Raw genomic sequence first — 27,239 nt, 5'->3', positions numbered from 1 at the left:
CGTATCCACTGTCCTCACACCATGCAAATTCCGGTACCCTCATTACCAAAAGATAGCATACGCGGTCTTCATGGCATCCCGGAAGCTACGACACTACTTTCAAGAGTGCTCAATCACGGTGGCTTCCAAAGTACCACTCAATGACATAATAAACAACCGCGATGCCATGGGCCAGATTGCCAAGTGGGCTATTGAGCTCCTTCCATTCGACATAACATACAAACCGCACCGGGCTATTAAATCCCAAGTACTGGCCGACTTCGTCGCCGAATGGACAGAGGCCGAACTCCCTAAAGAGTACGGCACATATTCCAACTGGGTTATGCACTTCGATGGTTCCAAAATGCTGGCGGGCCTAGGAGCGGGCGTTGTCCTAACATCCCCCACTGGAGACATGGTTCACTACGTACTCCAAATATTATACACGGACTCCAACAACGCAGCCGAATACGAGGCCTTATTGCACGATCTTCGGATGGCTGTCTCCATGGGCATACAACGCCTGGAGGTGCGCGGGGACTCAAACCTCGCAATATCACAAATAAATGGAGATTTCGATGCCAAAGATCTGAAGACGGCGGCCTATCGTAACGCCGTTCTCAAAATGCCGGCTCGGTTCGAGGGGCTCGAGTTTCATCACGTGGCTCGAGAAAGTAATCAAGCGGCGGATGTCCTTGCTCGCATCAGCGCCAAGCGCGACCCCTTCCCGCCTAACATATTCCTGGAAAGGCTCTTCAAGCCATCCGTGGTGTGGCAAGGGGAGAGCGGCAACACCATTCTAGACCCGATTATACCCCCAGATTCCGAACACAATACCGATATCATCGGGGGCTCAGCCACCGAAATAACACCATCGGCCCATCTTATCATGGTAGTAATTGCCCCATGGACCAAACCTTTCTTGGCCTACCTTAATAGGCAAGAGCTCCCTGAGGATTAGAATGAGGCTCGCTGCATTGTCCAGCGCTCGAAAGCCTACAAGGTCCATGACCGAGAGCTCTACAAGAAAAGCGCTACCGGGGTACTTCAAAGATGTATCTCCGAAGAAGAGGGACAGCAGCTTTTGGCAGAAATTCACGGCGGTCTCGGTGGTCACCACGCCGCAGCTCGGGCCCTTGTAGGTAAGGCCTTCCGTACAGGTTTCTGTTGGCCGACAGCCCGAGCAGACGCATAGGACCTTGTCCAACGTTGCGTCGGATGCCAGCTTTTCGCCAACCAAAGCCATATGCCTCCCACCGCTCTACAAAGAATCCCCATTACTTGGCCTTTTGGCATCTGGGGGTTTGATATGGTTGGACCCTTTAAAGGAGGAAGCCATAAGAAAAAATATCTGCTGGTCATGGTAGATAAATTCACCAAATGGATAGAGGCCAAACCAGTCAAAACGGCTGAAGCTGTACCAGTGATAGACTTCATATCCGATGTTGTGCACCGTTATGGCGTCCCACACAGCATCATCACCGATAACGGCTCCAATTTTACAGCTGATGAGGTGAAAACCTGGTGTGCTAATCTGGGCATTAAGCTCGATTACGCCTCCGTCTATCACCCGCAAACAAACGGTCAAGTCGAACGAGCCAATGGTCTTATTATGAGCGGCATTAAGCCTAGACTAGTGTGGTCTTTGAAAGAATTAGACAAGCACTGGGTTGAGGAGCTCGACTCCGTACTCTGGGGGCTATGGACCACGCCTAATCGTACTACCAGATACACACCATTTTTCATGGTGTACGGCGCAGAGGCCGTGTTGCCCTGCGAAATTATTCATGACTCACCTCGAGTGCGCATGTACGAAGAGAGAGAGGCCGAGCTTGATCAGCAGGATAGTTTAGAAGCCCTGGAGGAGGAGCGCGATGTTGCAAAAGCCCGTTTCGCACTGTATCAACAACAGGCTCGCAGATATCAAAGCAGAGAAGTGCGGGCCAAAACTTATAATGTTGGCGAACTCGTTCTACGCTTGCCGGAGAAGAAAAAGGACAAACTCAAGCCCAAGTGGGAGGGTCCCTTCATCATTGATGAAGTTCTCACTGGAGGAGCATACCACCTGCGTGATGCATCAGATAATCGCTTAGAGCCGAACCCATGGAATGCTACCAGACTCCGAAGATTCTACGCCTAGAGCTAGACTCTTTGTTCATCTTCTTCTCCCTTTTTTCAATTATTTTCTCCTCTCTTTAACTTTTTTTTCTAGCTTTAAGCTCTGTGCGGCTAAACCACACACCTATGACTTACACATCCTTAAATATGTACGCCCATAATACCTGGGGGCTTCTTGTACAGAAGCTTATTATTATTTTTCGAGCATCAAGCTCACCACATATGTGTCTTTTCCTCATATGTACCTTTTCTTCGCCATTATATGCATCGTTATGACTTAAGTTTTGGCCAAGCTGGGTTGCCTGGCTCCTGTGCTTATGCCCTACGTTCCCGTTTGTTCGGCTAGGGCATAAAGGGAGCACCTCTGCGATTGTTACTGCCGGGTCATCCGGATGTGTACCTCAGACTGGGTGAAGCCGAAAGCTAGCGTTCTTAAGGGTATATTCGGTCGGCGGACTAAAGATGTTTTCACACTCATTACACTATGAACCCTCAGATGTTACGAATACTGCGGTTTTTCAATCACAGTTCGGGCATGCACATTAACGCATGTTCACCCAGGGAAAGGAACCCTTAACGGAACTATTCTCCCTGGAAGATGTTTCTTACAATTACAATGTAATATAACATAGCTAGCCGGATACAACTTGTCTGTTCAAGCAACTATGACCCCTACGCCTGGTTTCCACGCATACCCCGGTCTATATTGCCGCTTTGGTATTCGAAAACACTCCGCACCTTTGGGTCCAGAGGTCGAAGCGAAAAGGTCTGCCATGACAATCGTTTTACAATCCGGCTAGGGACAATTATGTCAATAGAAGTACATAGTCACTTGGACTCAAAAACTTCTTCCTCTATACCGTCTAACAGGCTGTCTAGCTTGCAATCCTGTTGGGAATATTTGGCGGCTACCTTTACTTGGTCATATACTAAACTAACTGGAATTTCTTTCCCATCTGACCCTTTAGGCCCGACCCGAGCCATATGATTCGGATCAAGCTTGGTGTACCGTGTCTTCACCATGGCCCAGGCCTCTCGCGCACCTTCTCGGCAGGCTAATATCTTCCATAATCAAACACGCCTCCATGCTCCTTTGAATAGCTCCACGAGCTCCGCCATACTTCTTGGAAGGGAGGCGGATGGCCATAAAGCCTTGGCAACACTCCGCATTGCTTGCCGAACTCGCTCGTGCATCTGGGACAACTCTTGTAGAAGGTTTCCTTGAGATCCGGACATTTCCTCTTCGGGACGGCCAGTCAGCATACCTGCAGACATAAATCTGTCAGTTCCTGCCCTCGCCGAATTATAGGGAGGCAAGTTTGAAAAGCATACTGAATATGCCGCCTTGTAGTCTCTTATTCTCCTTCACCGAGTCGGCCAGCTGGGCTCGCACGTCTTTTAGTTCTTCGCCCAGCAGGGTGTTGGCATCCTGCAGCTTATTTTTATCATCCCTGACCCGTGTTAGCACACGCTCGCCCGCGGCTAGTTGCCTTTTGGCCTCTTGTTCACCCGCTTGTGCGATTTTCAGGGCCTCCTTTAGTTGATCCGACGATCCTGCCATGGGGAGTACAAAAAGTATTAATATTACTGGTATATGATTATATTTTCTCGATGGAGGGGAACATTACTAGGTGATGCCTTCTCGGATTTCTCCAGTTCGGCGGTAACAGCAGCTAGCTGGGTCCGACACTTTTCTAGCTCTTGAGACAATAGGTTGTTCTTCTCTGTGAGCACCTGGTTATACCATGATCCTTAAATCAGTTGTATCAACTACTTCAAGTCTCGGGGGCTACTGGTATATATAATTATCAGATTTGTACAAATGAGTACTTACCCGCATATCTTTCAAATGCTGGTCTGTGGCTCTGGAAGCCCATCTCGAGCAGCTCGGATGTACGCATCAGCCGAGCTGAAGGCGTTGAATGCCTCTTTTGTAAAGCCGGGGTCGCGAAGAGCGGCCTGCCGGCGCCGATGATTCAAAGCGCTTTCCACTTCAGAGTTTGTGAAGGATACATCATCTGAATCCTCTGTAGCAGGACAATCCGGCGTCACTCTTGCATCCACCCTCACCTTTAAGGCAGGGTCTAGAACCTGACATGTGGAGGCGCGACCGGCGGGATCCCCAGACATAGTCCGGCGAATGTTTTTTCTGATGAGACACAGCGGATAATGTCACAGTTTGATGTGACTGCCAGGGGGCATGATTAAAAAACCATACCTCTTTGTTGAAGGCTCTGCCATGTTCTCATTCGCCTTCCTCTTTGAAGATTTGCTCGGCGCGGGCGCCGCTCTCTTAGGAGATGCCTCTGGTGCACGTTGAGGCGTCGGGCGCCTCCCCTTTAGAGCATGAAATAGTGCGGTGGGTGAGGCGTAATGAGGAAGCTCTTTCGAAGAAGGTGTCTCTTGATTACTTACATGCAAGGCAGGAAGGAGGCCGGGATAGTCGGCGATGATGGCCAATTCCGTATCATCATAGCTCGCCTGGTAGAATACTCCATCCTCAAGTTCCACAAATATATGTGGATCCTCTTCGAATCCGGGGTCAAGGTCCCGGTTGTGATCCTCTGGTTGTGGGGCGGGGCTATGAATCCCCTTGGTAGCCTTCCGCCATTCCTGTTACAAATGGATGGGTTGATGCTCATTAAAAATCACTCAGGGAGATAATTGAGTAAAGCGGTGGGATTAGAACTCACCTAGCTAGGAGGACTGTACATGGCAAATCCATCTCGACGTTTAAGACGAGTGAACTCCTCTTTCTCCCCTTTGTACAGTTCGGCCAATATTTTCGCCAAAGCGGCGGGGGTGTCCGGACCCTTCCGACCGCAGCGTGAGGCGTCATCTTCTCCATTATAGTGCCACATGGGGAGCCCTCTGTATTGCAGTGGCTGGACCCCCGCACTATGGAAGTCGCCATTACCTCGATTATTGATAGTCCTAGGCAAGTGTCTTTATCTTGCCCATCAATTGATGGATTTCCGCGCTATCTTCCTCCTCGAGGCTCCGAGGGCGCCAGCTGTGGTGTTTCTTCAACGGAGCGCTTGAAAATTTGGGAAGACCCATTCGGACTGGGTCAGGAAGAGCGACGTCCTCAATATAGAACCATTCGGAAGGCCACTCTTCGGACGCCTTCTTCGGCGTGCCGGACAGGTATCCGGTCCTGGCGAAGCGCCATACCTCGGCACCGCCCACTTCGAATATCGATCCCTCTTGGTTGCGAGGGACAAGGCAGAATAGTTTCCTCCATAACTCAAAATGGGCCTCACAACCCAGGAATAACTCACAAAGAGCAACGTAACCCGCGATGTGCAGGATGGAGGCAGGAGTGAGATTGTGCAGTTGGAGGCCGTAATACTCCAGAAGTCCTCGGAGGAAAGGGTGGATTGGAAATCTGATGCCTCTTAGCAAGTAGGGAATGAAGCACACTCATTCCCCTGGATGGATTGGGAGAATTCTCCGCTTGAGCCCCGCCATTGAAGGAGGTCAATCCTGCTCGAATGGGGATTAGATCCGCGGGGGGAAGAAATCCCTGCGTTTGCAGCTTCGCCAGCTAATTGTGGGATACGGAACATCTTTCCCAATCGCCTTTTTCGGAGCCGTGGGGGCGGGAGGAAGAACTGGGAGGGCAAGCCATATTGGAGTGGTTTCTCCTAGCAAGCTCTGAGGATTTTCCGCTTGGTGTGGAATGGATCTGAGATCCAATCTCTTTAAATAGACGCCTTTCTTACATGGCCGAGGTGTTATGTCCAAAAAATACCCTAACCTCTCGTATTCGCTCGACACGTGGAAGCTGAAGCCATGGATGCACAGAAGCCGATGGGTACGACATTAAATGAAAGGACGAATACAACTCTTTGAAGTCAGGTGCTTTCAAGTCATCGGAGGAGGAACCCGCCTTGCAATGCTGAAGACAATCTGCGCGCCGGACACATTGTCATTGAAAGCCTGGTTCGGGGGCTACTGAGGGAGTCCTGGATTAAGGGGTCCTCGGGTGTCCGGCCCATGTGACGTGGGCCGGACTGATGGGCTATGGAGACACAAGACCGAAGACTCTCACCCATGTTCGGATGGGACTCTCCTTGGCGTGGATGGCAAGCTTGGTGTTCGGATATGAAGATTCCTTTCTCTGTAACCGACTTTGTACAACCCTAGTCCCCTCCGGTGTCTATATAAACCGGAGGGTTTAGTCCGTAGAGGCAATCACAATCATACAGGCCATACTTCTAGGGTTTTAGCCATTACGATCTCGTGATAGATCAACTCTTGTAATACTCATATTCATCAAGATCAATCAAGCAGGAAGTAGGGTATTACCTCCATAGAGAGGGCCCGAACCTGGGTAAACATCGTGTCCCCTGTCTCTGTTACCATCGACCTTAGACGCACAGTTCGGGACCCCCTACCCGAGATCCGCCGGTTTTGACACCGACAGCGGCTCCCCCCTTCCCTTTCCCTCAACCTCTCCTTCCTATTCCCTCCGGTGGAGAAAGGAAAAAGGGGGGAGGGGCGAATCCTACTTGGACTAGGAGTCCAAGTAGGACTCCCCCCTTGGCACGCCCCTCCTGGCCGTCGGCCTCCTACTCCCCCCCTTTATATACGGGGGTGGGGGGGACCCCAAAGGCACACCAAGAATTCTCTTAGCCCTGTGCGGTGCCCCCCTCCACAGTTTACTCCTCCGGTCATAGTGTCGTAGTGCTTAGGTGAAGCCCTACGCGGATCACATCACCATCACCGTCACCACGCCGTCGTTCTGACGGAACTCTCCCTCGATCCTCTACTGGATCAAGAGTTCGAGGGACGTCATCGAGCTGAATGTGTGCTGAACACGGAGGTGCCGTACGTTCGGTATTTGGATCGTGAATACGTTCGAGTACATCAACCGCGTTAACATAACGCTTTCGCTTTCGGTCTACGAGGGTATGTGGACACACTCTTCCCGACTCGTTGCTATGCATATCCTAGATAGATCTTGCGTAATCATAGGAATTTTTTTGAAATTGCATGCTACGTTCCTCAACAAGTAGATGAGTTCCGTCAACACGACGGCGTGGTGACGGTGATGGTGAAGTGATCCGCGCAGGGCTTCGCCTAAGCATCGCGAGAATATGACCGGGGTGTAAACTGTGGAGGGGGGCGCCGCACACGGCTAGGCAATTATCTGGTGTGTGCTAGGCGCCCCCTCCTCATATATATCGGTGAGAGGGAGGGAGGAGCAGCCATAGGAGGCGCCCAAGTAGGAGGAATCCTACTTGGAGTCCCTCCCAAGCCGCGTGCCCCCCTGCCATATATAACCGAGGGGGAAGGAAAGAGGGGGGAGAGGGAAGGAAGTAGGAATCCTAATCCACACTTTCCTTGCCCTCCCCTCTTTCCTTCTCCTCCTCATAGGGATGGCCTCTGTAGAGGCACACTAGGGCTGGCGTGTTCCCTCGCTTGGCCCATAAGGCCCATATCTTTGCCGGGGGTGCCCGAAACTCCTTTCCGGTGACCCGATAAGTACCCGGTACCCTCCGGAACACTTCCGGTGTCCGAATACCATCGTCCTATATATCAATCTTTACCTATCGACCATTTCGAGACTCCTCGTCATGTCCGTGATCTCATCTGGGACTCCGAACAACATTCGGTCACCAAATCACATAACTCATATAATACTATATCATCAACGAACGTTAAGCGTGTGGACCCTACGGGTTCGAGAACTATGTAGACATGACCGAGACACCTCTCCGGTCAATAACCAATAGCAGAACCTGGATGCTCGTATTGGCTCCTACATATTCTACGAAGATCTTTATCGGTCGAACCGTTATGACAACATACGTTATTCCCTTTGTCCATCGGTATGTTACTTGCCCGAGATTCGATCGTCGGTATCCACATACCTAGTTCAATCTCGTTACCGGCAAGTCTCTTTACTCATTCCATAATACATCATCTTGTAACTAACTCATTAGTCACTTTGCTTGCAAGGCTTCTTATGATGTGCATTACCGAGAGGGCCCAAAGATACCTCTCTGATACTCGGAGTGACAAATCCTAATCTCGATTTATGCCAACCCAACAAACACCTTCGGAGATACCTGTAGAGCATCTTTATAATCACTCAGTCGCCGTTGGAGATGTCCTTACTTTGCATATACTTGTTCAGTTTCAATGCAGGTTTATCAGTTTCTTAGTTTTTTTGGATTACACTGCATATTACGAAACCAAGACACAGCAAACCAATACATGAAAAAATAAATGTGCCTTCTTTAACTTGTAGTAGTGTGCAAAGCAAAATGAAATAGAGGGAGTTTTGTTTGCTAGCATTAGCATAGAGGGATTGTATCTGTCTTTTTATTTTTTGTGAAATAAGAGAATGTATATGTGAATGCCAAGTGTACTAAGAAACCTTTTTATGAGTATAATAGAGAATCGCTACCAGCTTAATTCAAAAGAACAAGCAAGGTTTATATTGAGCGTCCAAGAGAATACTACATCCATTTCAAAATAATTGAGTTCTAGCCTCTGGGTTTATCCATAGTAAAAAAAATTAAGTTTGATCAAGTATATAGAAGAATATATAAACATCAAATTAGTCACGTGAGATTATTTATGGAATATATTTTCATACTATACGCATTTAATGTTGTAGATCTTGGCATATACTCCCTCGTCTCAGAATGTAAGATTGTTTTTTAAACTATTGTTAGCTTGAAAAAGATCTTATATTGTGTGATAGGGGCAATGCTACATCTATGTAAACAAAGCTACCTGCTTTACGTACACTGCCAGATGGATTATTGTAAAAGTGTTCGTAATCCTATCGGTGTGATAGAGGGTAGTATTTCTATAATATTGAGCAAACATAAGTACATTTGACTTAGGACAAACCTAAGACTTAAATCATTTTGGAATCGAAGGGAGCACATGTCTAATGCTCGAAACTCAAAGGACACCTTCTATTGGACCCTAATCCAAAGGGGATGCTGCTAGTACTCCAGTGAGAAAGCACGCAGATCTTTCTTCTCTTTTTCTCTTTTGGTAGAGAAAATCTCGCAGATTGACGAATGATCCACCCCACATGCATCCTAATCCCATTCTTTATTATTACTTGTACCAAATTCATATCGTCAGGAAAGAGATGATGCAGCATTTCAGCCATATCGGCGCCGGGAGGTGATCTGGTGATAACCACGTCCAACAACTCCAGGAACGCCGGTCCAACGAGGCGAAGACCCAAGTGGTCGTGCGGCAGATTAAGAGCATCTTCAGCCGTTGGCTCCCCAGGGACGCCTAAAATCGCCGCCTCGGGGTGACCCGGCGAAATAAATGGGTTTAGGTGCGAGTTGGCCCCCAGCCGCCGCCTCCAGGGCCGGCCCCAGGCGCGGGGAAAAAAATTGTGTAGCAAATTTACACAAAGTTCGGCTAAAACACGCCAAATTTCGGTAAACTTGGGCTTATATTCGCGGATTTTAGTCGAGTAGTCGCCATTACATATAAAAACTAATAAAAAAACTTGCTGAAGGCCGAGAAGTCGCCGTCGTCGCCGCCATCGTCGGCCTTCTCCTCCTTGATTCGGGCGCCCTTGCTGGACCCCTCCCCGGCTGGTGGCGGCGGCGGCGCGTCGTCGTCGTCGTCGCTGTCGTCGATGATGACGACTCCTCCTTCGTCGCGGCCTCGGCGGCGCTGCTCGAAGCGCCGCAGGGCGGCGCGCTGGCGCTCCGTCGCCATCTTGATGGAGTCCTGGCGTGCCCATTCAAGGGCCGCGTCGTCGTCGAGCTCGACCTCGCCGTGCTCCGTCTGCACCGGCGCGAGCCCCGGCTCCGTCTTTGGCTTGACGAAGCGCGGAGGAGGAGCCGACGAGGAGGCGCGCCGGCCGCCCTCGTTGATGACGATGCCGGGCTCGGCCTTGACGCCGAGCAGCGTCGGAGTGCCGGAGGAGTGGGAGGAGGAGCGGGAGGAGGACGCGCCGAACCTCCTTGGCGCCCATTGCTCGTCGTGTCGGCGGTGCGCCGGGGCGGCCGCCCTCGCCGGGGGATACGCCAACGGCGGGTTGTTGCCGCCCTCGAGGTGCATCAGCACGCCCTCAAGTGTGCGGCCGGGGGCGCCCCACCACAGGTGGCGCCCCTCGCTGTTCTTCACGCCGCCGACCACCGGCGCCCCATTGGTGGACGCCAGCCGCTGCTGCTGGCGGCGCTCGAAGTACGCCGCCCAAGCCGCGTGGTTGTCGGCGGCGTACTGGGGGAGGGAGAGCTCGGCGTCGGTGAGGGAGACGCGCACGATCTCGACCTCGTCGGCGAAGTAGGATGGTTTGGCCACGGCGTCGGGCAACGAGGGAATGGGCACTCCCCCATTGCTGAGCCTCCAGCCCGTCGGCCCGGCGCGCATGTCCGGCGGCGCCGGGATGTTCGCCTGGACTCCTGTTCGCGGAGCGAACGGCGGCCGAAGCCGTTGGCCGCCGCCTCGTCTCCGGGGAAACGCTCAGCCATCGGGGAGATGGAGTGGCTGGGGAGAAGAGATCGGCGGCGGCGCTCGGGAGATGGAGTGGCTGGGGGAGAAGAGATCGGCGGCAGCGCTCGGGAGAGGGAGGGCTGGGGGAGAAGAGCTCGGCGGCGGCGCTCGGGAGAGGTGGAGAGGTGGCACTCATCACAGGCGAGCGAGGCCATATATAGTCGCGCCGCGTCCGTGTGTACGCGTCCGAGGGAGGGGAGGCGTCGGCGCGCCGCCCCGTGAACGCGCCGCCCGTGAGGAATCAATGGCAAAGCTGACCGGCGGCAGCCTTGCCATTGATTCCCCGCGAGAAACCAAGGCGTCGGGAGAAGACGAAGCGGGCGGTGTCGCTGACGCGGCTGGCCTGCTGCGCTTTCGTGCCAAAAACGATTCGCCCGACGCCCCCGAGCGCCCCAGCGTGCCTGGTTTGGGTTGGGTCCGTCGGCGTCAATTTCGGCCCGAGCCGGCGAAAAAAGGGCCCCTGGGGATGTGACTGGGCCGATTTTTTGACGCGGTGGCCGAAAAATCGCCTGTGGCGCGGCCGGAGATGCTCTAACCTGGCATCGCCTATGGGACTGTGGCAGCAAGGCGAGACGTGCGTATTTTGCAAGAGAGGAGATAGCTACACCACCGGTGACCGCTGCGCTGACTATTCAACCGCACGATTGGTCATCGCTGCGGGTCCATGTACCAGTTGCTGCTCAGTGGGCCCACGCCAACGTATACTGTTCCAGCTTCCGCTCTTGTGTCTGAGCTGAGCTGAAGCCCCCTCCTCCTGTCAATGCAACTTGTGTCTATAAATGCGTCCCTCCCCGGCAATGCACCACTCCACTGCCACATAGAAACCAGCTCTCGAGCACCACTAAACTATACACAAGGAGGACCTCGTCGGCATAATCCTCAGGCAGCGAGCAGAGGGGCGTCGTCGACGATGGACCGCGCCGCACTCCCGGCGGCCGTCGAGCCCAAGAAGAAGGGCAACGTGAGGTTCGCCTTCGCCTGCGCCATCCTCGCCTCCATGACCTCCATCCTCCTCGGCTACGGTACGTCTACTTCGCCCTTATGTTCTTGCGCACAGACCATTTCGCTGGATCTGTTGCATATGGTACGTACGTACTACGTGCTTTGCATGGGCTGATCACGGTTTGTTTGGGTCTGCAGACATCGGCGTGATGAGCGGAGCGTCGCTGTACATCCAGAAGGATCTGAAGATCAACGACACCCAGCTGGAGGTCCTCATGGGCATCCTCAACGTGTACTCGCTCATTGGCTCCTTCGCGGCGGGGCGGACGTCCGACTGGATCGGCCGGCGCTTCACCATCGTCTTCGCCGCCGTCATCTTCTTCGCGGGCGCCCTCATCATGGGCTTCTCCGTCAACTACGCCATGCTCATGTTCGGCCGCTTCGTGGCCGGCATCGGCGTGGGGTACGCTCTCATGATCGCGCCCGTGTACACGGCCGAGGTGTCCCCCGCGTCTGCCCGTGGCTTTCTCACCTCCTTCCCGGAGGTGTTCATCAACTTCGGCATCCTCCTCGGATATGTCTCCAACTTCGCCTTCGCCCGCCTCTCCCTCCGCCTCGGCTGGCGCATCATGCTCGGCATAGGCGCGGTGCCGTCCGTCCTGCTCGCCTTCATGGTGCTCGGCATGCCCGAGTCTCCCCGGTGGCTCGTCATGAAGGGCCGTCTCGCGGACGCCAAGGTTGTGCTTGCCAAGACTTCCGACACGCCGGAGGAGGCCGCCGAGCGCCTCGCCGACATTAAGACTGCCGCCGGCATCCCTCTGGACCTCGACGGCGACGTGGTCGCCGTGCCCAAAAACAAAGGAAGCAGCGAGGAGAAGCGCGTGTGGAAGGACCTCATCCTGTCCCCGACCAAAGCCATGCGCCACATCCTCATCGCGGGAATCGGCATCCACTTCTTCCAGCAGTCTTCGGGCATCGACGCCGTCGTGCTCTACAGCCCGCGAGTTTTCAAGAGCGCCGGCATCACGGGCGACAACCGTCTCCTCGGCACCACCGTGGCGGTCGGGGCCACCAAGACGGTCTTCATCCTGGTGGCCACCTTCCTCCTCGACCGCATCGGCCGGCGGCCGCTGCTGCTGAGCAGCACGGGCGGCATGATCGTCTCCCTAGTGGGCCTCGCGACGGGGCTCACCGTCATCAGCCGCCACCCGGACGAGAAGATCACCTGGGCCATCGTCCTGTGCATCTTCTGCATCATGGCCTACGTGGCCTTCTTCTCCATCGGCCTCGGCCCCATCACGTGGGTGTACAGCTCGGAGATCTTCCCGCTGCACGTGCGCGCGCTGGGCTGCTCCCTGGGCGTGGCCGTCAACCGCCTGACCAGCGGCGTGATCTCCATGACCTTCATTTCGCTGTCCAAGGCCATGACCATCGGCGGCGCCTTCTTCCTCTTCGCCGGCATCGCCTCGTTCGCATGGGTGTTCTTCTTCGCCTACCTGCCGGAGACCCGCGGCCGCACGCTGGAGGACATGAGCTCGCTGTTCGGCAACACGGCCACGCACAAGCAGGGCGCCGCGGAAGCCGACGACGACGCCGGGAAGGAGAAGAAGGTGGAAATGGCCGCCACCAACTGACCGCAAGTTGGCAGATCGCGATGCGAAGACTTGCGCTGTATCCGTCTCGGCTAGCTAGCTGCCACAAGGCCACATAGATGACGAAGTAGCGTGGGAAGATTCGCTGATCCGGCCGGAGCTGCCGGAGGGCGACGGCAAGCTCCAGCTCGATCGAGACGTTAATGGCTTCTTAAATGTGCTAAGTTTAATGTTTCGCTCTTTGGTTTTGTCCGGGTAGGTCGTGAGCAATCCGGTAGTGCCGATGCCAAGGCTAATCGACGCCGGACGGACTAGACTACTGTAGTAGACTGTAGAGGTGTACCGTTGCTACTTCCGTGGCGTTTGTCTGCATGATTAGGAGAGAAAACTCGCGGTGGTTCGAGGACTCTACCTGCCGATCGAGTGAGTCAAGCGAGCCACGGAAAATGTGTAAGAAAAAAATATTAAGTATGTGTATTGTAAAGACTAGGGAGTACGTACTTTCAGGCAGCACGCCATGGTTACATTATGCATATATTCATGTGTGTCCTCGTTACAAAATGGTAGCGGTTGGCCACCGCAGCGAATATTGAAGTTGATCGGCTTGATCACGGGAATCGGAATCTTGAAATCTTGAAAGAAACGTAAGCAACCAGCTGGTCTTGTGCCAAGTTTTTTACTGGTATAGCGCTTGACGGGTTGAGCGTATCCAGCTAGTCAAAACAGGCCTAGTGTGCAGCACAGTGATTATAGTAGATTATCTGACCTTTTTTAAGTTTTTGCGTGTTCGCGGCGATGCATGTGCAACGATAATTTACGCAGTTTGCTTTGTCATATTTGACACTGCCATGTGATGATGCACGGACTTCGTTTTCGATAACTGTGATGGATTTATGTTTTTTTCTAATTGGTGATGGATTTATTATGTTAAGGGAAGTAGTTACGGGGAGCACCTATTGGACGCTCGTCGCGCCCAAAAGACAAGCTTCGCGGACGGACCCACTGCAGCCAGCAGCGCATGCAGCCACGACGCATCGTAGCGAGACGGCACTGTAGTGACCACACACTGTAGCGAACCTGTGTTTTGTCTTCTTTTGATTTCTAACTGTTTTTTGAAAATGGAATATTTTATGAAAATATAAAAATATTTAATTTTCAGAACTTTTTGATAACGTGAACATTTTTTTAAATACTGAACAATTTCAGAAACACGAACATTTTTTGAAAGTTACCATTTTTAAAAAATAGGAACATTTTTTAATTTGTGAACAAATTACGGAAGCGGGAGTTTTTTGAAATTCCAAACAATTTCTGAAATTCAAACATAGTATTTTGGATTTGTAATTTTTTTGGAAACATGATTGTTTGAAAACTCATTTTTTTTAATTTGGAACAATTTTCAAATGTCTGAATTGTTTGGAAAATCGAAATTCTTTGAAGCTGTGAATTTTTTTGAAAGTTAAATTTTTTTAAAACGCAAACATATTTTGAAATTCCACGAAGATTGTTTGAAAACATGACCATTTTTTAAAACACAATCATTTTTAAATTTTGTGAACACCTTTTGAAAATGCAAAAAAAAAATCAAATTAGCTACCAATTTGAAATTGGGAACATTTTTAAATTACGGACATTTTTTTGTAGAGTCCCAAACATTTTTTTGAAAATTGTGAATTTAAAAAGAAACCTAAATCATGAAAAACAAAAAAAATAAAGAAACTCGGAAAGCTAGTAAAAGAAGACACGGAAAAAAGGAAATCGGTTCAGGAACCTTTTAGAAGATTCCAAAGATGGCCACGAACCTTCCCATAACCGGTTCTTGTAGTACATTGTGTATCTACCAATGGGCCGGCCTAATGATGTTCGATCGGTCGCTAGCCCTGTGCAAAACAACCGCAATTTGCCACATAATGCCACAAATAATATATCCCGTGGTTACGGAATGTTCCCTTTTTGTTGATCGCGTGGAAGGCCCGTACGAGTTGCATGTATACCTTGGAAAATTCATCTTCCCAGGCCTAGCCGACACCCAAGGCTGTTCCATGCCGCCGGCTCAGTCTCCCAATGTTTGGCATTGTCCACTGTGAGAGGAATGGGACCTGCCCCGTTCATTTTTCTTAGTTCTAGTAGGTCTTTATTTAGTTCTCCGCAGCATCAGTGAGGTGGTAAAAGGCAATGGCGCGTTGGAATAAGTTATTTTCAACCTCCCCCTACCTCGACAACGTCTAAACCGACACAGACATAGGGACTATGAGGGTAGGTGTTGCTAGATCTATTGGCTCTCTTTGGATCTTGGTAGTACGTCTGTCAATCAAAGAAAGCAGTTGCCTGGCATTTGGCGCAACGACTTTGACATCTTCTTTCGTTTTATTCTGCAACATGGTCAGGTTTGTCCACCCCTCTAGAATGATGGTGAAGGAATTCAAGCCTGTACCACATGCAGTCATGCCTCAGCCGATGTCTAGATCTCGTTTCTAGCAGAGTGGCTATTGCAGTATTCAAATCCTGGTATAGTGTGGGCTTTCGCAAGTGTTAATTATTCTTATTGCATGTTCAGTGTAATTTTCAAACTCCAATGGGTCGTACAAATCAAATGGAGAAGACAATCAATAGGATTTTCAGTGGAAAAATACTTTTTGATGATTGTTTTATGTCTTATTATATTTCTATTGTATTGGCTATTGTTTCCCTTTATATTTATCAGATATATAAGATGCATTTTTGTTGTCTTTTCTACAATAAATAAGAGGTTTGCCAACTCACGCTCAGAATTTGTCATTTGTGCGTGCCAGTGGGCCCATATAATTACAAACCTGATTATCATATGGCACCCGGGTATAGTCAGCGAGGCTGAAAACCAGCCCAACAATCTCCAGGCGGGTCAGACAAAGGACTGAGACCTACTCCCTCCGTTCCTAAATATTTGTCTTTTTAAAGATTTCAAATAAATTACCACATACAGATGTATGTAGATATATTTTAGGGTGTAGATTCACTCATTTTGCTTCGTATGTAGTCACTTGTTGAAATCTCTAGAAAGACAAATATTTAAGAATGGAGGAAGTACTTTCTATGCAGGAGACCTCATCATTGACGGTACAATACACCGAGGATATATGCCACTTAGCCCTCTCAAATTATGTCGGGAATCATCAACAACCGCTAAACGTGTCTAGCTCGGCTCGTGGGGGGAATATAAAATAGAAGCAGCCCATCGATGCTCACATGGTGCCGCCAAAAGACCATGGCTACCTTTTTTCATGTCCCTCTCAGTTTGTCTGAAAAAATAGAAATGACTTCCCTCAACAACTGTGTGCATGTTTTGTCTTTTGTCGCGGTGATTCACGATGGGAATGGGCCGGATCGGCCCATTGGGTCACTAACCTGGCCCAAAGAATCTGAGGCCAATGGGCCGTGGGTCGGCCTCGAACCATAGTTGGGTCGGTGGAGCTGGCACCAACTGACCCAGTGGGTCAGCAGGGTCGACCCACTTCCGAGGCCTCAACTTCATGGCATATGAGCTATTTTTACTGTGATAGCCTAGTTGTTCTGCAAGTAGTACCTTAGCATGATAACAGTTTTTCATGGTGAATTATCAAGTACACCTCCATGCATCATGCATGTACCAAATTCATTCTGGCATTTTTAGAAACACATTTTTTAACTCCCGGTGCCGGATAATACAGATGACGATTACACTGAAATAGGTGGGAGCAATAGCCAGTAACCTTGAGCACATGACGAAGAAAGGCAATGTACGTCCTAATTTGTTGGATCATTTGACAGTCTCGATCTTTGCTATTAGGTGCTTGTAAAGTTTGCTTCTGAATGTTGCTATTATGGAAGAATTTTCTATTGGTGATATTATGCAGATGTTTTTTATCCAGCTTGTTAATTTTATAGTTCCTCGCTCAGATACACAACTGAAAAGACTTCTTTCCCATAGCTGCAACATATTTGATTACCTACAATACTAGATAACAACTAGTATTTGGGCCGACCCGAGATACCCATGAGGCCAGCAAGGCCATGGGCATTTTAGAAAAGGGTCGACCCGAGGCCTCATAAATTGGCCTTGAGGCCATGAGGGCCATGATACGGGCGTGACACCGTCGATTGTTGATGCTACTAAAGCTGAGCCAGTTAAGGAGTCAGATCATGAAAAGGTTGTGAAAAATAATGCCATGCATGCTGCTCGATTTCATCGAGGTAACGATGGACAGGTGCGTCAATTATGCGGACCAAGAATCAGTTCTTTAATGGCCCGATCAAAGACCAGTTGTACGACACGCTTATTGGATTCAGGAGGTATGTTTGGAAGGTCAGTATATGGTCGTGTACACGTGGAGTCTAAAACTGTACGAGCATGTTTGATAACAGAAAAAGGCAAAGGAAAGTCACGTACAGAGAAGATGGTAAGAGACTTTGTTCGGCCACAATGCAAGAGAATACAGGAGACTAAGATGGAACCGGTGCTAGCTTCCGTGGAGCCTAATTTTCGTACACCTCCACGTCAAGTTGTTGTGATAGGTAGAAAATCCTAATACAAATTGGTTAGGATTCTTATTTTTGGTTTGTGTCAGCCGGCTAGCTGGCAAGCATTGTACGTGAGTTTATTTTCTTGTTAGACTTTGTTTTTTCTACTCATTAGTTGGAGACGTGAGAGTCTTGGAGTCCAAGTTGGTAGATAAGGGGAGTTGCACACGTTGGCATATAAAAGCCAGGCTACGGCCGATGTAAGGGGAGGAGTTTTGAGTTTATTTGGGAGTTATGAAATATACAGAAAAACGTCCGAGTCGCGGACGACCATATCGTGTGTATTATCTGTGATTTTTTCATCGAGGAAATTACTAGCGACGGAGGGTTGATCATCACATCGACGCCTACGTGCTGATCCGAGGGGATCATTATTTTTCGTTCGTGTATTTTCATACGCGGATGAGAATTATTCTTGGAGATTGCGAGAAGGAATTGTTGATCGAGCATCGCCGTGAAAGATCGGGCCATCTACGCGCGCGAATTAGCATCTCGCTAGTTTGCGCCTCATCAAGTGGTATTCAGAGCTAAGGTTAGTCACGGCGATTCAATTTGCAATATCGTCTGCGGAGGCGAGCATCAACATGTTGAGCAGGAACATATTGATGGAGGAGGAAGGCATTGGTGAGGTCGTTCTTTTTCACACTCGTTGCGTTGTGAACGAACGGCGTGTCAATCTGACAATCGATGAAAGTACTGCGGTCAATATGGTGAGCATCGAGGTGGTGGAAAAATTGGGGCTAAAGATGACACCTCTTGAAAGACCTTACACGCTGAAGTGGTTCGAAGGTGAAATCCAAATCACGCACCAGATTTTGCTAATTTTTACTTTGGGGAAATATTGTTGTGCAGAATTTTTTCACGTTTATTCTGTGCCTATGGTGTCGTGTCATCTGCTACTTGGGAACCCATGGTGCAAACGTGTTGGGGCTGTTCGGAATTCAAAGAAAAATAGTTATACTGTATTATGGAAGGGCCAACAAATTTGTTTTATTCCCATGCCAACAGATGTGTTCAGCGCAGACTGGAAAAACCGTTTGCTAAAAAGAAGAGAGCAACAAGAAGAAAGAAAAGAAGAAGTCGATGCACCGACAGAGGGGCTGAATCTTTTGGTACAGAAGGTACAAGATGGTGATGCAAAAGGCCAACGATGGAGTGTTTTTAAAACACAATGCATGATCAAGGATCGTGCATGCAAGATGATAATTGATGGCGGCAGCTTTACAAACGCAATTAGTAAAGATGTTGTGCATGCATTGGGTTTGTCCATGTGGCGGCATCCGCAACCGCACCACGTGGAGTGGCTATACAATTCCGGAAAATTAAAGATCACGCATAAGGTGCGTGTGAAGTTCACAGTTGAAGATTATATTGATATAGTGGACTGTGATGTTGTGCCCATGGATTCGTGTCAGTTGTTATTGGGAAGACCATGGCAGTTTGATCATGATGCAGTTCATGCTGGAAGATCCAACACATACACGTTCCTACATGATGGAACGAAGCACGTACTGAAGCCAATGCCAGATTCTATAGTAAGAACAGAATTGCAAGCGCCGGACAAATTGATGGCACCGAAAATAGACTCGAAACCGAGGACGGTTTCGTTTGAAGGGAGGGAGGATGATACGGGCGTGACACCGTCGATTGTTGATGCTACTAAAGCTGAGCGAGTTAAGGAGTCAGATCATGAAAATGTTGTGAAAAATAATGCCATGCATGCTGCTCGATTTCATCGAGGAAACGATGGTCAGGTGCGTCAATTATGCGGACCAAGAATCAGTTCTTTAATGGCCCGATCAAAGACCAGTTGTACGACATGCTTATTGAATTCAGGAGGTATGTTTGGAAGGTCAGTGTATGGTCGTGTACACATGGAGTCTAAAACTGTACAAGCATGTTTGATAACAGAAAGGGGCAAAGGAAAGTCACGTACAGAGAAGATGGTAAGAGACTTTGTTCGGCCACAATGCAAGAGAATACAGGAGACTAAGATGGAACCGGTGCTAGCTTCCGTGGAGCCTAATTTTCGTACACCTCCACGTCAAGTTGTTGTGATAGGTAGAAAATCCTAATACAAATTGGTTAGGGTTCTTATTTTTGGTTTGTGTCAGCCGGCTAGCTGGCTAGCATTGTACGTGAGTTTATTTTCTTGTTAGACTTTGTTTTTTCTACTCATTAGTTGGAGACGTGAGAGTCTTGGAGTCCAAGTTGGTAGATAAGGGGAGTTGCACACGTTGGCATATAAAAGCCAGGCTACGGCCGATGTAAGGGGAGGAGTTTTGAGTTTATTTGGGAGTTATGAAATATACAAAAAAACGTTCAAGTCGCGGATGACCATATCGTGTGTATTATCTTTGATTTTCCCATTGAGGAAATTACTAGCGACGGAGGATTGATCATCACATCGACGCCTACGTGCTGATCCGAGGGAATCATTATTTTTCGTTCGTGTATTTTCATACGCGGATGAGAATTATTCTTGGAGATTGCAAGATGGAATTGTTGATCGAACATCGCCGTGAAAGACCGGGCCATCTACGCGCGCGAATTAGCATCTCGCTAATTTGCGCCTATCAGGCCAGGTCCAAGGCAAGGGTCGGGTCAGCCCGCTCCCATCCTGAGCGGTGATGGATGATGGATGGTGATAATCAACTGCATCATTGAGAGACTCGGCGCTACAAAGCCAGTGGTATAAACTATAAAGCATCATGAAAAATATGTCCAAAAAACATGCAACATTTTATGTTGGCATATCTTGCGGCCCAGTAAAAGTAAATTTGATTAATATCTTTGAGCTCTGTAATGTGTTTTTCGAACTACGCAACCTGTTATCATTAGCATAAATGATGTATCTCTACTCCTAATGAACGAGTTGGTGAATAGTCTCCGCGGTTTATTTTCACTGGTTTTTTTCGTCTCTCCTCCCACCACCCCTCCCACCCTGGTGAATAGTCTCCGCGGTTTGTTTATTTTTTGTCTCTCCTCCCACCACCCACTCCCACCCTGGTCCATCGGTTTATTTTTCTCTCCACTCTTTATTACAACCAGAACTTTCCTAACGTATAACAAATCACGGATCTAACTTCCTTAAATTATGCAAATCAATCGATTCCATTTATTGGTTCAATTTGTCTTAGGAAACAAATAACAGAGTTTCAGGAAACAAATAATACATTTTAATCTAACTTTCCTAACTTATCTAAATCAATCGATTTTTCTTATTAGTGAAATTTGTTTTAGGAAACAAATAACAGACACGTCACAACTTTCCTCCCAATAAATAGTTTCTTAACATTTGCAAACTTTCCTAATCAGACACGTCACAAACGGGCAGGTACCGATATCACGTTACCAAACAATAAAACCCCATTTGCATAGAAATCAGTTCAAAAATCCTAACTTTCCCAAATTTTTACCTTTCCTTGATAACAACCGATATTTCCTATGTTTTCCACCTATTGAAAGAAATCACCCCTCCATCGATATTAGCATTTTTTTGGAATGAGATCTCCGGGTTACGTTTTTTGCGATTCTTTCCAATTGTGACCTCTCCTTCCACTCCGGCTCCTTCTCGCATAAACACCTCCACCACAGCCAGGTGACACCGCCCCAGACCTCCTGCCTCTCCACACCTTCTCCGCCACCTCCTTCTCGTACTCCATTAACAATCCCTCCGCCACATTTGTCCACGGCGGTGTCGAGGGCATGGCGCAGCAGCGTACCAGCGGTAGAGCAGCGCATAGCAGCAGGAAGCAGCACACAGCAGGCGAGGCGAGCGGCCGACGATGGAGGGCAGAGATGCGGCCGGCGTGGCTGAGGGGGCGGCCGGCAGAAGATGGCCACGACTGGAGGCGGCGCGAGGCAGGGGCGCGACAGCGGGGCGAGCGAAGGGATAGGCGGCACCAGACGGGGCGAGCACAGCCAGCGAGAGTGTGGCGCGCGGCCAGGGTGTGTGTCGCGCGGGGCACAGTGGTGCGGTGGCAGCGGCGGGCGCGACCGACGCGGTGTAGCACGGGCGTGGGCATGGAGAGGGAGTGGCCCCGCGGGCGCGGAAGAAGAGCGGCAGGCTCGGGCATGGGCGTGCATAGGAGCGGGCATGTGCCACGGGGTCAATCCGAGGAGCTCGGTGGCTACCCCTGCAGTGGCCATGGCGGACGGCGGTTCTCGACCACGGCGAAATACCTAACGAGAGCAAACGAGAGGGGAAACAGGGGAAAGGCAAGATGAGATCATGGCGGTGTCAATGGCGTCCTAGGGGGAGACATGGGAGCTTGGGGCGGCGCGGATCGAACGACAATGTCGCGGTGGCCCAAGGTTGAGGAAGACGGCAGCGACGTTGATGCCGGGGTGCTGGACTTGATCTCGTTGGCGCAGACGAAGTAGCGAAGGCGTTCGGAGCTCCTCGACAAGCTCCTAGCCCGCAGGGAGGGCGGTGGCCGTGTGGACGGGGTCGATCATGGTGGCCGTGGCGTCTGACTTCGTCCAGATCGACGGGATCGAGCGAGCGAGGAGGAGAAGTGGATTTGGGAGGGGGCGTCGAGGAGGAGTGAGGCCATGGGGGCAGGGAAGGCAGGGCGTCACCCTTATCCATTCCCCTTCGATGCCAGTGAGGTGGTCGGGCGGGAGCCCGGCTCTGTAGCGACGCGGCTCGGGGAACAGGAGAAGACGACCGCGCGGGGACTGGACCGCTGAGCCGGTTCGGTAGCAAGGCCCGGGGGCAGGGCGAATCCCCTTTTACATCGTCCTTTTGGTTTTTCAATGTATTCTAATCTGTTTCTCCTTTTTAACACCATTTTCTATTTATTCTTATCAACTAAATGATCTCTACTCCTAATGTCTCAGTTGGTAGTCTCCGTTCCGGGTTTATTTTCGTCCCACCTCCCCTGGGTTTTTTTCGTCCTCCCTCCCACCTCCCAATTTCTTGTAGGTGCTTCTCAAGCTGGAGGACAACATATTAGTCAAGACATTAGGGATCCTCATTGATGTTTTATCTCTGGTCTGCACTTATTTTGTTTGCTCCAATTCTATATATTCTCACGAGTAGATGAGGTGTAAGCATGTGCAATGTAGTTCCTTTTTCTACATATGGTGATTGATTTCTTCTTTGGTAACCCAACTAACGGATGGTAATCAATCTTCAAATACCAAAACCAAACGTACAAGGCAACAATCAATTCACGTATCACAATCAGATTCTTCTTTAGTACCCAGCTTAACTCACGGATGGTAATCAATCTCCAAACAAAGGAAACAATCACCGTCGTTTACCTCTCGCCAATGTTACATAAAAATAACGCTGAGAATTCAGATTTATTGTTTGTCATGGAGCTGTGGCTGGCCGATTACATGAAATTAATTCCCTCAGTTGTGGTGGCAAATATAATACACATAATCCATATTGTTATGCACTGGCGCGTGTGCGTGTGAAATAGATGAATTATGGTCCCGTACCCAATAAGGTGGATATGTGTGTGTTAGAGAGAGAGAGAGAGGGAGAGAGGGGGAGAGAGAGTGAGGAAGAGGGAGGGAGAGGGTGTGTGTGTGAGAATTTGATGGTAAAAAAGGTCGTCAATGTCACTTAATATGTATGAGAATATTAAATGTAATATTAATATAATTAATATTGAACTTTTAAAATTAATGTGGCCAGTTTAGACCATGGTGCTTTGCCGGCCAAAGCCAAGGGAACCGAGTCTTTGTGGCACGTCGGTCGGAGGTCATTCCCAAGTCCGTGACATGCCATCTTCATCCAACTTGTCCTGGGAAGAAGAGCACTGTCGCAAGTCGCCATCCGCACACCACACTCCAAGACACCCACATACTCTGCACAAGCCGATGATGTCGTCCGAGAGAGTGCCAAACACCAACCACCACAACCTAACATCACCGGAACCGGAGTCCAACAAGATGCAAGGGCTACCTGCTTCCTGGCGTTGAAGGATTGAAGTACCACCGGCCCTACGATTAAGATTCTTCAAAAGCAACACCTCCAGAAAAGAAACAACGCCCAAGCGTCGTGGTTGTTCGGTCCAGCGGTCGAATGTCTGGTATTGGGTTAATTTTTGGCCACGTTAATTCCGACTAGCAAAAGACCCCGTGCGTTGCAACGGGGAGAAAATAACACATGCTCTTAAACCAATAACCATGACTCAAGTCCCTAATTGGTCCACGTCTTTTATTTTCATATGGCATCACATTTGTGTTGCCGGCGCTGGCCTTAGTGCTCACGCACGAAAACACGTTTGAATGTGCTCAGTCCTAAGGCATCTCTCTCTCTCTCTCTCTCTCTCTCTCTCTCTCTCTCTCTCTCTCTCTCACGCGCGCATGCTCACTCGCCCGGAATAAGATGAGGAATATGTTGTTTTTCCCTCGCGAGGTTTCTCAGAGGTGTACATGCTTGGTTATCGATGTTTCCTTTCCTCTCAATATGGTTTTAATAGGTGTTTATTTGCAATTCGGATCATCGCCGGTGTGAAAGAAAAATGGACCGTGCACTATAGATTAAGTTTGCATCAAAAATAATATTTTAGAAATATTTAACAGCTAAAAATAATATCATATTTAGATTCTACACATTTTTCTAATCAAATTTCATATTTACATGTTAAAGTTGGAGTTACGGTTTAAAAGATATGGATAGTTTTGTTTTAGATAAGTTGCAGATTGATTAACCGAAAGTCAGTTTTTGTTAAACTGATAAAAACGATTCGTCTGGCTTAAATATGAATGATGGGTTGATTACCTGAAATGTCAGGGGGTTTTCTGAGAAAATGTAAAAAATAATTTAGTTGAGACTTAAACATGTACTGCGGGTTAATTTACAGAAAACAGAAGGTTATTTTTTATAAAATGGTGCAATGATGAGTGCTTTATTAGTAGGTATATATAGATATAGAAAGATATCGTTATAGATATAGATATAGATTGATACGACGATTTAACCGAACAGATGCTAAATGCCACCAGATAAAGCTATCCATCATGCAATTCAAGTGCTAATGGGATGCCAATGATACGCTGAACAGCATCAACAGGCGAAGAGATGTCATGTCAACGTTTTACCGGATTGATCCAAACCTGAAACAATTCTCTTGAAATTTTATCCAAACAATCCATCAATGAGCACCATGAGTCCGTGACACTTATATTGCCACGTTGATCAGATACATCTCTATGGTAGTACATCGGTAACAGTTGGTTGACGTCTAGCTCACTAGTTCATCTCCCCTACTTTCGCCTTGTCTTTCGTGGCGGTGTCTTGGGCTTCGACGGCCGTGTCCGTCATGCCGAAAAGCTTCCCTATCTCCTCGAGCGGCAGGCCACGCGTCTCCGGAATGAAGGTGAAGAAGAAAATCCATCCTATCGCCGCGATGCCGGCGTACAGGAAGAAGCTGCCGCCGATGGTGATGGCCTTGGACAAGGACAGGAAGGACATGGAGACCGCGGCGCTGGTGACGCGGTTGCATGACGCGCCCAGCGCGAAGCCCAGCGCGCGCACCCGCAGTGGGAAGACCTCCGAGGTGTACACGCTGGTGAGGGGCCCGAGGCCGATGGAGAAGAAGGACACGTAGGCCAAGATGGACACGATGCACAGGCCGATGGCCCACGGGACCTTGGCGTCCGGGTGCCGACCCACGACGGTGAGGCCCGTCCCGAGGCCGATGAGACAGGCGAGCATGCCGGCCGTGCTGGTCAGCAGCAGCGGCCGCCTGCCGACGCGGTCGAGCTGGAACGTGGCCACCAGGATGAAGAGCGTCTTCATGACCCCCATGGCGCATGTGGCGCCGAGCAGGTGGTTGTCGCCGGTGATGCCCGCGCTCTGGAACACGCGTGGGCTATAGAGCACGACGGAGTCGGAGCCCGTCGCCTGCTGAAAGAAATGGATGCCGAGCGCCGCGAGCAGTATGCGCCGCATGGCTGGGGTCGGCGAAAAGATGAGCTCCTTCCACACCTGCTTCTCCTGGCCGCCTTTTGTCTTAGGCATGACGACCACGTCGCCGTCAAGTTCCCTAGGGATGCCGGCGGCAGCCTTGATCTGGTCAAGGCGCTCCACGGCCTCCTCCGGCGTGTCGGAGGTCTTGGCCAGAACGGCCCTGGCGTCCGCGAGGCGGCCTTTCATGACGAGCCAGCGAGGAGACTCCGGCATGCCGAACACCATGAGCGCAAGCAGGGCGGACGGGACGGCGCCGATGCCGAGCATGACGCGCCAGCTGAGGTGGAGCGGGAGGCGCGCGAAGGCGTAGTTGGAGACGTAGCCAAGGAGGATGCCCACATTGATGAACACCTCGGTGAAAGACGTGAGGAAGCCGCGGGCCGACGCCGGGGACACCTCGGCCGTGTACACTGGCGCGACCATGATGGCGTAGCCCACGCCGATGCCGGTGACGAAGCGGCCGACCATGAGCATGGCGTAGTTGACCGCGAAGCCCATGAGCAAGGAGCCGGTGGTGAAGATGGCGGCCGCGAAGACGACGGTGACGCGGCGGCCGACCCAGTCGGACGTCCTCGCGCCGAGGAAGGACCCGATGAGCGCGTACACGCTCAGGATGCCCATCATGATCTCCAGCTGCACGTCCGTGATCTGCAGGTCCCTCTTGATGTACAGCGACGCACCGCTCATCACCCCAACGTCTGGGCAGTCGGAACAGAATTATGCATGGCCCAAGGAAGAAGAAGATGCGTACTCTATCTGACATACGGGAAGGAAGGAAAACATATGCGTACCGTAGCCGAGGACGATGGTGGCCATGGAAGCACAGAGGGCGCAGGTGAAGGCGTACTTGAAATTGCCCTTGTTCCTTGGATGGACTGCCTCCGGCTCCGGGAGCGCAGCAGAAGCCATCCTCGATCCTTCTTCCTTGTCCTCCGCTCCTTTTCTTTCCGGAGACATTTTCATCTGCTTAGGACGAACTGATCGTTCGTTGAACAGACAGACTGACAGCCTAGTGATGAGTGAACTGCCGTCCTGTGTTGCGCAGTATATTATATAGCACTCTTATATAGACACCCGATATGGGTGCACCCGCCATGGGTGATGGGTCAAGCAGGTCGCTTGCCCACTTATTTTAATACAGATTAGAAATTTAGCAGCTAGCATAGACATGGTGCATAATGTATGTGCATGATTTCGTTGTCAAGTTGCCAGTGATTTCCAACTGCCTATCTAATCTTAGACTAGTAGGAAGAACGTGGCGCAAAAAATCGTCAATTGATCAAGTGGGTCTTATTCAGGACCTTGGTCACTGATGACGTGCCGTGGACCGATAAGCGCTGGCTAGGCTGTGCACTGGCTATGCTAGAAGGGATAGAGGGATATGGTGAAATCGTTCGTTGTATTGCTTGAGCCTCGTGAGCATATATATATAGGAGTACAATGATCTATTTGGAGTATAAGACAAGCCAGAACAAATTCTAATCTATCTCGTCTTTTCTAATAATCACGATACTCAACATCCCCGCAGCACAACGGTAGCGACGCAGACGGTGAGATTGGAGAAGAATCCGAAGGCAAGCCGACGGACACCCCCCACAGTCGTAACGGTCGACGCATCGCGGAGTCGTGGCTGGAGTGACAACCGA

At 50.0% G+C, this 27,239-nt stretch overlaps 2 protein-coding genes across 2 annotated transcripts; one reads left to right on the top strand and one right to left on the bottom strand.

Moving 5' to 3' along the window:
• Window positions 1-11,353: 11,353 nt before the first annotated feature.
• LOC109745909 (polyol transporter 5) lies at window positions 11,354-13,605 on the top strand. Its single transcript, XM_020305022.3, has 2 exons — window positions 11,354-11,609; window positions 11,728-13,605. The coding sequence occupies exons 1-2, from the start codon at window positions 11,498-11,500 to the stop codon at window positions 13,161-13,163; spliced, it is 1,548 nt and encodes a 515-aa protein (XP_020160611.1). The 5' UTR covers window positions 11,354-11,497; the 3' UTR covers window positions 13,164-13,605.
• Window positions 13,606-24,779: 11,174 nt separating this feature from the next.
• LOC109745910 (putative polyol transporter 1) lies at window positions 24,780-26,730 on the bottom strand. The gene is made up of 2 exons (XM_020305023.4): window positions 26,385-26,730; window positions 24,780-26,291 (listed from the first exon to the last, which is right to left on the bottom strand). Exons 1-2 carry the CDS (start codon window positions 26,554-26,556, stop codon window positions 24,874-24,876), a joined length of 1,590 nt encoding a protein of 529 aa, XP_020160612.1. The 5' UTR covers window positions 26,557-26,730; the 3' UTR covers window positions 24,780-24,873.
• Window positions 26,731-27,239: the final 509 nt, after the last annotated feature.

This window comes from Aegilops tauschii, chromosome 2 (assembly GCF_002575655.3).
Source record: "Aegilops tauschii subsp. strangulata cultivar AL8/78 chromosome 2, Aet v6.0, whole genome shotgun sequence".
NCBI lineage: Eukaryota > Viridiplantae > Streptophyta > Magnoliopsida > Poales > Poaceae > Aegilops > Aegilops tauschii.
This window is presented reverse-complemented; position numbering and strand designations above follow the sequence as displayed.